At 32.2% G+C, this 12,304-nt stretch overlaps 2 protein-coding genes across 4 annotated transcripts in view; one reads left to right on the top strand and one right to left on the bottom strand.

Moving 5' to 3' along the window:
• Positions 1–12,304, bottom strand: part of LOC18102643 (phosphate transporter PHO1 homolog 3) — a 59,623-nt gene that overhangs the window by 16,962 nt on the left and 30,357 nt on the right. The gene's annotated exons all lie outside the window — the stretch shown is intronic.
• LOC7481570 (transcription factor MYB106) lies at positions 4,779–6,573 on the top strand. Its single transcript, XM_002316086.4, has 3 exons — positions 4,779–5,008; positions 5,124–5,253; positions 5,602–6,573. The coding sequence occupies exons 1-3, from the start codon at positions 4,876–4,878 to the stop codon at positions 6,485–6,487; spliced, it is 1,149 nt and encodes a 382-aa protein (XP_002316122.1). The 5' UTR covers positions 4,779–4,875; the 3' UTR covers positions 6,488–6,573.

The following is a 12,304-nucleotide window of genomic DNA, read 5'->3' as shown; positions in this document are numbered from 1 at the left end:
GTATAAAAACTCATTATTTATATTTACTAACTTAAAAAAAAAAAAAAAATATTTCAACAAAAAACTTAATTTGCATTAAAAAAAAATGTAGAAGTCGCTCGCTCATTAATCCCTCACTCTACCAGTCGCAACCGTGAATTCAATCATGGAGTTTTCATGAATTCATCATTATCATTTCACGTCACTTGATTTCACCCTCAAATTATACGCATCTTACATTTTGTTTGCTGGTTTTAATTTGCTGCGACTGCCCATGTAGGTTAAGAGTTCTTCGTGTGATTTTTTACCTCAGTTTATTTTTGTATTTTAAAAATATTTCTAAAACATATTGAATTTTTTTCATTTTAAATTATATTTTTATATTTTTAAATTGTCAAAAATAATCTTTTAAAAATAAAAAATATTATTTAAATATATTTTAAATAAAAAATATTTTAAAAAATAACTATTACCGTTTTATAACCTTTAGATTTACCACGTAAACGTTTTGGCTGGATAAATGCATCGTGAAGGGAATATTGAGTACCATTCCTCGGAGTCTACATACAAGCCAATGAAATCGGGAATGCATGAAGTTTAACCATAACATCTTCAAGATATTCTTGGAAACCACCACACACTCCCCCGCCCTTCTCCCGAACCAAAAAAGAAAAAAGAAAAAAAAGATGTTACGTGAATAAACATAACATCTTCAAGATATCCAAGCCAATGAATTGGATCCATGTTTTTTTCTTTTTCTTCTTCTTTCTAATTGCTACTGATTCAAGTGATGTATTTTAACAAATTATTGGGATTTTAAATTGGATTGTTGGTAATTAGAGATAATAATGAATATCTATGAATCGGATTTTTCAATACCCACACATAAATCTGATTAAAAAAAAATTATCCAAATCTAATCGGGTATAAACTAAGTACCCGATCACATTTTAAGTGTTCAACAGGTATCCATTGGGTATTCATGCCCAATCAAGCCCAACCCAATTAAATTTGCATTAATACAAAAAGAGCAATTCAATAATCAATTAAATTTGCATTGATCAAATTCATTTATACACAGGATTATAGCAAAAAAAAAAAGGATAAGCTTCATACATCCAAAACATCTCAAAGGAAATAAAATACATCAAGATTAATACTTGAACCAGTACAACAAGTCAGCAACATAAAACTCAATATACCTCCCTTTAGAAAATAAATCAAAATTATCATAACCAACACATTGAAAAATAAAGAAAAATCACCTCGACCAATATAGAGAGAACTTAATATACCTCCCAAAGCTTCTATCTTGTTTTATACGAGAAAATAAAATTCATCCAGATCAATCACCTGAACAGATATAGAAACAAAAAACTCAACATACTTTCCTTTTAAAAATAAACCAAAATCTTCAACTACATAATAACACACACATATAATTCCCCTACAAACAACAAAACCATAAAAAATAACAGGAAAAAAAAAACTTGAAAGAAGTCATCAAACAAGTCGATATATAATATATATATATATATATATATATATATATATATATATATATATATATATATTAGTTGAACATGATTGTAATTTTTTCAGTTTGGGTAAGATTTCGAGCTGAGGAGGACAATATTTACACCCTATCTGAACCTATTTCTTACTTCGAGATAACCTGAACGGGCCAAAAACATCTCTACCCATTTAAGCTAGGTCGAGTCATTATCTAACGGGTATGGATAAAAGTATCATCCCTTCCCTACCGGTAATCGTCCAAAAAGTTTAATCCTCCAGTTATTGTACCGGGAATAAAAATTATAAAAAGAAAGCATACTATAATTACCATTGATAGCCTCTGCTATCAATAATGATCTTTCCTGCTGTGTTGACAGGTACGAAACAACCCATGTTTACACCTCTACATCAAAAATCATGAGCCGGACAAAATTTTAGGTGGGTTCTAGCTCTAATGATATCAATACTCTTCGTTGTCTTGAATTAATATGATGGGCAACATTATCATCTCGTTTTAATAGAATGTTTCGTCATATTAATATGCTTAGGCCCCGTCTTTCCCACGAAGTAAATACCGTATTTATTCAAATGTCAGGCACTCAGCAGGACGCAGATGCACACATAATAACACATACAACCAACTATTATAATGTTCTACCAAAAAGAAAAACTATTGATAATGATAATTATTTGCAGATTTTTGGCAATGTAAGAAAAGATCACGACGGTAACTTGTGCGGGCTGATTTTGTGCAATCGTACTATACGCTCATTTATTGCAAATTAATATAACGCCGGGAATCCAAACTCTCTTGCTGTTATGAAAGGAGTCAAGTCCTGTAGCTACGGAAATTAAAAATCCTTAATGTTCAAAACAAAGAAGCAGCAGCATTAAAATGTGTTGCAGTGAGTGATATGATAAAAAAAAAAAAAAGTTAAAATCTTTGAAATTTACCTCGCATCATTTTAGTCAATTGCAGAAGCAGCGAATCTAATATACTCGATAAACTTTTATCCAAACATTTATAAAAAAGTTACAGTGTGTAAAAAAAAATTTAAAAATTTTAAAATTTAAACTGTGAAAGACACATAAGTGGTAAACAAAATATTCCAGTGATAACAAATAAACTCTTATACTAACTTTGAAAACATTGATTTCAAAAACTTTATCATTAGCAGAGAAAATAATATCAATTAATATAAATTAGGTACAACAGGACTTAACTCCTGGGCCATCTTTTTCTGAATTTATCAGCAACAACGGATCCTTCTATCCTCCCTGATGCAATTAATTTCACCTTGGCAGGAAGAGAAAAACTTTACTAGAAATTTAGTAATTCTAGCTACCATGATACAATGAGGATGCAACTAGATATTTTTTTTTTGCTGTCAGTAATGATAAGAAATATTAACTTCAGGGAGTTGATAAGGTAATAAAAAAACACGTTATCTTTCTTGATTTTTTAAAATTAATTATTATGGTCAATAGCTAAAAATAATAATATTTTAAAAAAAACACATCAAGTTAATGTAGAGGAATATTGAAGCATTTAAAATCATTTGAAAAAAAGAACTTAATCTTGATTAACACACAACTTGGTTAAAAAATATATTTATTACCGCTTACAAAAACAATATTAATTCTTTCTTTCCACATCATTGGATGATTGTTTTGTTTGCTATTCTCCCCCGTCATGAGTATTTGCATATATAGCTCATAGAGGCCATATTGAACTACGTACTGGATTCGATTGGCTTTATCGATCAACCAAATAATTAAGTATCACATCATTAATTTTCAAAATATATTTATTACCGCTTACAAAAACAATATTAATTTTTTTTTTCATGTTTATTAATCAATGATTGAGTCATGCGATAATAAAAATAATCCGTTTTCTTTATGTTAACACAATGAAATTTCTTCTAATCTTAAACCAGTTTGACACCGAAAAAACCAATTAATAATTGGTGTTTCTTTATTTTTTTTGTCATTTGAAAAAAATGAAATGTTTAGTTATGAAAAAAAATTAAAAAAATAGACGGACATCAGCATCTGGCTTGTCAATCTTGAAACATATTGAATTTAGCTCGGCCACATAATTATGTTAAATTATTAGCTCGGCCATATAATTATGTTAAACATATTGAAACATAATTATGTTCAATTTTTTTATCGTCTTAGAGTTATAATTATAGAATTTGATAATTTTTTATTAATAGAAAGAGGCTAATTATTAGCTCGGCCACATAATTATGTTAAATTTGAGTTTAATAAGGTCTCCCACTCCCTTAAGCACGTACGGCTATACAAGTAACTCCTCCGAGAGAGTTTAATCATTCACCATGTGCCCTAAGCATCGGTGGTGATATGTTAAATATACAAACAAATCATGCGAAGTTTTCACACAAAATGATGTCGTAATTATTTATTTATTCTTAAACAATTATTTAATACTTATGAAATTCGTAATTGGCCAATTATTTATCATCAGTCATGTTTATTTTTATAAGATTTTAATATGTTTTTTTATATATATATGTGCAGTATTTTTAATGCACTAAAAAAAGTAAATGTACAAATAAATAGTTTTTTAAAGATCTGATTACTTCCAAGAAAGAATTATTAATTTTTTTCAATGTATCAAGCCGATATAAGAAACGAGTTCTTAAATTTGTTCAAGAAAAGATATAATCTCAACTGATGTATACTTATATATATGAGTTCGCATGCGCATGGCATCGAGCTACTTTAAAAATGCGAATTATATGTATTATTTATGTGTGTGTGTGTGTGGTGTAATGTGGAAACAAGGAATCTCGAGTAGTTGAGATCGTTTTATTTCGTTTCGGTTTTCGTTTACCTTTTCATGTGAGGTTCTGATTGAGTTTTTCATATCCAGTTAAATCAGTAGTATTTATTATTTCATCTTATAAAAATATATCATTCATTGTTTGATAATTAAGAAGAGACTTGGGAGTTTTAATACTATCAACTGCCCAATGTATTGCATTAGAAAATTAATGACGAACGAACCGTAATAGAGTTACTGCAAACGGCTTACATCACCGGCTGAAAGGGCAAGGAAATAATTACTGCTGTCTGATGATCATTACACGGAACACGTCTTTCCTCCCAACACATTTCACGTTTTCAGTACGTAAATTTGAACTTTACTACATTGCTAGTAAGTTCAAGGTGGATTTGTACTGATCCATATCGATATTAATTTATTGCATTGCCAGTGCGCCTATATATTGTGCATGCGTTTTTCTAGTTCACTTGCCCCCCCCTCCTCGCATTTTCCTTACCTTCCATATTATAAATCATCGATCTGACGTCTTTCTCTCTCAACTGTCCTAAGTTTGATAGGTCAGAGAGATGGTAAGGTCTCAGTGCTGTGATAAGGTGGGATTGAAGAAAGGGCCATGGACGCCTGAAGAAGACCAGAAGCTCTTGGCTTATGTTGAAGAGCATGGCCATGGAAGCTGGCGAGCCTTGCCTGCCAAAGCTGGTGATTACATTAACAAACCCTTTCTTTTTTTTTTCCAAATTATGTCTCGACTCGGTATTAAACGATATTTTCGTTGTTATCTCTTCCTTTTGTTTTTTGGTCTACATATATACAGGGCTTCAAAGATGCGGGAAGAGCTGTAGACTCAGGTGGACTAACTACCTCCGGCCAGATATCAAGAGAGGAAAGTTCAGTTTGCAGGAAGAACAAACAATCATTCAGCTGCATGCTCTTCTTGGAAACAGGTGAGATAGTAGTCCCTCCTGGTGATACATCGGATCTTGAAATTGGCAGCATTGTGATCCTCTCACGTAATCTCATGCTCTCCAACGTTGTGTTATTATTCCTTTGATGATCTTTGGTCTTCAAGTTTTGTGCCCACTCATATATATATATATCATAAAAAGCATATTAAGTGGTCCAAAGAGTGACTTACAGATAAGCTCTTAGTTACTGGTATTGTTGCTATAATTCAAACTGCCAAATAGGTATTAAATCTAGCTAGTACTTCTAACAATTAATTGATTGCCACATTGGTTTAGACAATGACACGATGTTTTTCTATGTAATGATGACCTTCTTGTTTTATATAGGTGGTCAGTCATAGCTACTCACTTGCCGAAAAGAACTGATAATGAGATCAAGAATTACTGGAACACACATCTTAAGAAAAGATTAGACAAAATGGGCATTGATCCTATGACCCATAAGCCAAAAGCTGATTCTTTCGGCTCAGGAAGTGGCCATTCTAAGGGTGCTGCCCATTTAAGCCACATGGCTCAATGGGAGAGTGCTCGGCTTGAAGCCGAAGCCAGATTGGTCCGCGAGTCGAAGGTGATTATACCTAACCCTCCCCCAAACCGACTCGGGTCCACTGCTTCAGCTCAAGTCTCCGACAAAAGGAGTGCAGCTCCACCAGCTAGACCACAGTGTCTTGATGTACTCAAAGCATGGCAAGGGGTGGTTTTCAGCATGTTGTCGGCCGGCTGCAGTGACTCTCTCGAATCTCCAACATCAACGTTGAATTTCTCAGAAAATGAATTAGCTATGCCACTCGTTGGAGTTCAGAAAAATTCAGCCACTACACTAGCGTTTGCCACAAATAATGCTCCGTGCAACGGGGGGACAACAGCCATTGAATTTAATAGCGGAAATCAGTTCGAGTGCTTTGAAAAACTGAATGAAGCAGCACAGGTGAAACAAAATGTGGACAGTTCAGTGGCATTGCATGACATAAGCCCCGATGCTAGTAACCATAATGCGTGGTTTGATTCTGCAACGAATGAAAACGCACCTATGGGGATCATTGAAGGACTTTCGGAAATTTTGGTCTGTACTTCTCAGGACCACAATGCGTCATTTGATGGAGAGAATATTAACGATAGCTGTGGTGGGAATCTTGAAGAGAACGGGAATTATTGGAATAGCTTACTCAATCTGGTGGATGCTTCTCCAACTGGGACGTCACCTGTGTTTTGACCACTATACTAATGTTTCATTTCATTGCATCATGTGTAACATTAGATCTTTATAAATAAAGGTTCTTTAGATTTTCGGTCGGTCAATTTGAATGCTAGCTGCTTGATCAAACTATCTTGTGTTCGTAAGTTACCTAAGCTGACCTAGCTAGGATCTTAATCCCCTTTTAATTTGTAGCTAGTTTTCAGATTTTGTGATAAAATATTGCATGTTAGATTTTGTGGTTGACTAACCGATTACCATACATATATATATATATATGCATATAGTAGTACTGGCCACATCTTGTTTCATTATCAAAAAATTACCATGTTGTATTGTTACAAGACAAACTACACAACACCTACGTACTGCTCCTTCCTCGCAGACCGGCAGGTGTAATTGCCAGTTTTTGGCCTTTCTACTCGTACAAACCGAAGCAGTTCTTCCATAAAAAAAAAAAAAAAAAAAAAAAAAAAAACCGAAGCAATAGCTATTAGAGAGCTATTAATTTATCACTCACAATATCAGTTAGATATACGCATTTGAGATGCCCATATCCTAGCCATAATTGAATGTGAAATAAAGAAATATAAAGATTTGTTCTAAATAATTTCCATTTCAGAATTCAGTGCTGTATCTATAAATCTAATGACTATCCAGATTGTGCAACCAACCTTGTCCAGCTAGCAGTTGGGACATGACACACACGCAAATGTCCTTGAGCCGCATCACTTGTGGCTGTTCTCTGTCATTGAATTAAGCCTATATGAGACGGTCTTGAGTGTCTTTAAAACATCCCAACAAGCACAAAAGTTCATGATCTTGTGTTTTAACAACGACATCGAATAATTTTCCTGATTATATAACCATAATTAATTGAAGGAAACGAGTTACCTTATTTGCATAGCCAAGGCGTATTAAACGTTTTTTCTTTTTCTTCAATTTTTTCTCCCGTCCACATAAATGCATTTAGTTGTCTCTAGACTTTTTACCTAATGCTGCCTGCATGTCCTCTTCCTTGGCAGAAATATTCATTGAACATGTACATGGCCCGTACGTGCTATAAAACAAAATGCATCAATAAATGGACCTATCGTCTATTGACACGATGTCTGGCGCCTCTTTCAGCCACCGATATATATATATATATATATATATATATATATATATATCAAGAATACTAGCTCAGCCAGAATGACAGAGATGAGCCAGCACGAGGGATTTCTTCTTCTTCTTATTTTTCTAACGACAGGAAACACACGTACACATATATAATTGTCCAAAAATTAGTGTGCGAAAATTAAGCCATTTAATTTTTTTGGAATAAGTTGATATATTAAAAGGGTTAACAAGGTAGCCAAAAACAAGATATATACACAAAAGAAAAACATAAAAAAAAGAGAGAGAATCACAAAAACAAAAAACAAATATAAAAAGAAAGAAAAAGAAAGTCAACAAATACATAACCGAAAAGGAACATCAAAATTGAAGAAGCTGATATGTCATACTTAAAGTTTTGATTTGGTGTTTGACCAATCTATAATACCTTCAGGTCCCATAATTAAAGTAGTGTCAGTAGCCATGAAGAACTTATCAGCAGACTTGAGCCAATTTGAGAGGCGATAAAGAATTAAGAAGAAGCTGTCTTCGAAGGTCGCAGCTCCATCATTGAAGATTACCTTGTTCCTCATAAGCCATATGCTCCAGCTAACACAGCAAGAAAGCATAGACCAAGCCTTACACTGGAATTTTCCAAATACTAGGTTGGGCCACTGATGTAAAAGTAAGCCATTCATGACCCAAATTTACCTGCTTCATCTCCATCCTGGTTTAATTTTATCTTGTCATACAAATATTCAAGGATCTATATATCTATACCCTTTAAAAAAAAAAAATCAAAACACCAAACAGGAATCCACATGGAGAAGAGAGCATTAGATCATGAGGCTGGGAGAAACAAACAACCAAGAAGATTGAGCAGTAAAAAGCACCAATGATACCAGCTAAACAAAAATAACCAGCTAAAGGGAATGGAGCTGCCCAGACACAGCCATGCATGAGCCGTTTGTTGCAACCATCGAATTATTAACCAAAAGATCTCTAAAAAAATATTTTTAACATGTTTATTTTTGTGTTTTAAAAAAAAATTAAAAAATTGAATTTTTTTTCTTTAAATTAATATTTTTTTGTATTTTTAGATTATTTTAATACGCTGATATTAAAAATAATTTCTTAAAAATAAAAAATATATTATTTTGATATATTTTCAACTAAAAAATATTTTAAAAAATAATCATAACTATATTTTCAAACACCCTTATTAATTATTATTGTTATTATTATTATGGATATGGTATCTTAAGAGCAATTAATTAAGGTTTTCCCGTTACGCTATCTCATGATCTATTCTAGCTGGCTCCATTCAATGTTTGTACATATGTATGTTAATGCCTTTACCACTTCACTGTTATCTGCTCTTTCTTTCTCTGTGTTTTCCGGTACTATATAGTCTGTGATGGCAACTGCAATGCATTTGCATCACTTACGCCGAAAACAGATGGAACTGGCATGGATGAGACTGGCATGGATGAGCTTCCCTCTCCTCCATCTTAAATTGTCGATTAGCCACATGCACGTCATTGCTTTAGTCTTAACTGAAGCATAAGTACGTAATTAAATTCCATTGCAAGTATATTAAGTGAAACTGCATCAAATTATAAACTGTTAAATTGAGATCTTGAATTTTTAATAATTCATATATTAACTCGTTAATACCCATAAAATGTTGCAGATGGAGTGACAAGAAGCGTGCCTTCAACTCAAAAAACTCTTTCCATTGTTTTGATGCAGCTCATCCAATTTACAACTTGTAATCTTCTTCAAATATTTCAAAAAAAAAAAAAACAGATGAGTTTCAAAATCTAAGATACTCAGAAATAAAATTGATATGTTAGATGATTGTTTGATCTTTTAATTTAAGTAATTTAATACATTCTTCATAGTTAAGGTATCTAGTGACTTAATATGAAAAGACCAAAGAATTAGTAACTAGTAGTAGGTGATACCTGGTAAGCCAAGTGACTGGTAATTGATATCTGCAAAAAGGTCCTCTTTAATGGATATAAGGACTCTTCAATGATAAAAATCAGTAACTTTATAAAGAGATAATTAAAGTGCAATAATATTCTAAACATATATGTTCTTGAAATAACTATGCAGTCGAGAATGAAGCGATTGCAAACCTTTATTCTGAAGGTCTCATGATGTATTTAATTTATAGTCCATGAGTCTTGTTCTTTTGTGAATAGAAGGGTTTTGAATGTAGTTTTACCCTTGTGATATTTTGAGTTATATTCTACTCAAAACAATATATATTGAATCAATATAAAATATTGAGGGACCTGCAGGGAAAAATCTCTAGCGAGGTTTGGGCTCGGGCCCATTAGAAGTGACAAATAGGTCCAAGCGCGCTTCCTAGACCCGAGCATATTGGTCTCGGGGGGCGCTCCTGAGCCCGAGCATATTGGTCTCGGGCATGAAAGCCCGAGCCAACAAGGGTGGTAGGCATGTCACGCCCACGTTGGATGTGACAACACACCTAGCAGGGCGTGTGCTCTGCATGAGCTCAGACTTTTTGCTCGAACCCATGCTCTCTAAGGAGGTGAGCTACTTTTCTTGGGCCTCTCCTGCACTTTAGGCTTAGGATACCAAGCTGGAGCCCAATAAGTGTTCTTATTGAGTCTATTTTGAAAGAATTTTTTGGATTTATTATATAAATTTTTTAAATCCATTTTATTTAGATCCATCAAATCATAGCAAAAATCTCATTCTCGGATTGAAGTTCCCGAATAGATTCCAGCAAGAAAATGAGTTTCAAAAGATTCATTTTCTAAATTGAACCTATTTTATCTCAACCGAGTTGATCTCTCAAGTCTAATAAAAAACAATGTCATGTTCTATGAGAAAATGAATTAGGTTCAGGCTGAATTATTTGTTGCAATATGATCACTTAAGAAACTAATTAGTACGAATATCCATAACACATGTGATATACTCGAATATCAACCTTTTGATATTGCAGTCGGAAATTGTTTTTAATGACGTAAATTTACAAAATCTCGGTTAAAAAACAAAGGATTCAATAAAACTATTATTCTGAAGTACATCAAGTTTGATGAGCTGGAACTTTGAAAAACAAAGAAGCCACATACATAATTGGAGAATTAGCTCCTTGATAATTTACGAAACATAACTAATTCAGAGTTTTTTTTAAGAAATAATAATTAAAGTATAATACAATTAATCAGATTCAAATATATCATTTACGCGTTAATGCCAATGAATGTATAACTTAATTTTAAAATGGATAGATAAAAAGCAAGTCTCATATGTATCTCTAATAACTTCAGAGTTGAAAAGCTAACTTAAATTCTATTTGTTTGTTGAAAAGATAAATTTTAGAAAAGTGAATTATTTTTTGATATTTAGTAGTGTAATAAAAAATAAGTTGGAAATCACTTTCCAGTATTTAATTATATCATAAAAATAAGTTGAAAAATAATTTATTAATATTTTATTTTTTTCAAGTTTATTAAAATAATAAAAACAAATTCTTACAAATTAGCAAAGACTTTTAATCTTCACGTTGCAAAAATTGTCTGGTGGTCAATACACACAGGAGAGCATCTTATTTTGAGCCGTTCGAGAATTTTGGACAAATAGAAGAGAAACCGGCTTCTTTCTTCTTTGAGAGTGCGGTTCAAACGGAAATTTTTTATAATTTTTTTATATTTTTTATATAGTAATGTTAAAAATAAAATTTAAAATATTTTTTAATACATTTCTAAATAAAATTTTTTAAAAAAAGCAACCACAAAAATATCCAAATATATTTTTGCTTTCATTTTAATCATTTTTTTACATTAGAAATTAACAGTGAAAGCTACATTCGGGAATGATGTTTTACCTGCACCATATAATATCATTGCAATCCAATAACGGTCGGTGAATATTCTCATGGGGCCCTTTGATTACATAGACAAAGTTAGGGTGTTTTTTATTATAATGATCTTGGGCCGAATGATTAGCGGCCATTAATTAAGGATAAATTTGTTATTATGTTGCTAAATCTATTTTTAAAAGTATTTTTTATTTAAAAATATATTAAAATAATTTTTTTTTATTTTTAAAAAATTATTTTTTATATTAATATATTAAAATAATTTAAAAATATCAAAAAAATATTAATTTAAAATAAAAATAAAAATAAAAAATAAAAAATAAAAAATAATTTTTTTTTAAAATAAAAAAACAAACCAGCACGATCAATAATATCATGCCCGAAGTCCTGAGCTGACCTCTCCCCCTTTACGAGGTTAGAACTCAGGCCAGGCGTAGAATTCGTGGAATAATCAGTTCGATTCATATTCCTTAATAGAGTATTGATAAACTATAATTAAAAGTTTGAAAGACTTAGCTTCTATTTTCCAATTTTACGATTTCTAATTTCAGATTTACGATTGCTATATGTTGTGTTTTGATAAGCGAAATTTAATGCTGGCTGTTGATAATTTGCACTTGGTTTTTTGTGTGTGTGTGTGTGTGTGTGTGTGTACGGGGATGTCAATTTGCACATCTCTTAGATATTGTGGTTTTAGTTTTCTGCTATTTAACCTTTTCTTTTCCGGCACTGTCCTTTAATTTGTTGATTTTTGGTAATGAGTTTTGTCTCTCATGATTGGGTATTGGTTTAGGGATTGTAAGCTGAATGGGAAAGGACTCAAAGCCAAAAGACGCTGGAGCGAAGGGAAAGCAAGCAGGGGGTGGAAGTGATGA

This window comes from Populus trichocarpa, chromosome 10 (assembly GCF_000002775.5).
Source record: "Populus trichocarpa isolate Nisqually-1 chromosome 10, P.trichocarpa_v4.1, whole genome shotgun sequence".
Taxonomy (NCBI): domain Eukaryota; kingdom Viridiplantae; phylum Streptophyta; class Magnoliopsida; order Malpighiales; family Salicaceae; genus Populus; species Populus trichocarpa.
This window is presented reverse-complemented; position numbering and strand designations above follow the sequence as displayed.

What these genes read in the sequence shown, in the direction of transcription:
- LOC7481570 (XM_002316086.4), top strand. Translation starts at nt 4,876, where the DNA reads ATGGTAAGGTCTCAGTGCTGTGATAAGGTGGGATTGAAGAAAGGGCCA. An exon ending in AGCCTTGCCTGCCAAAGCTG is followed by an intron (nt 5,009 to 5,123) that starts GTGATTACATTA and finishes ACATATATACAG; the next exon opens with GGCTTCAAAGATGCGGGAAG. An exon ending in CATGCTCTTCTTGGAAACAG is followed by an intron (nt 5,254 to 5,601) that starts GTGAGATAGTAG and finishes TGTTTTATATAG; the next exon opens with GTGGTCAGTCATAGCTACTC.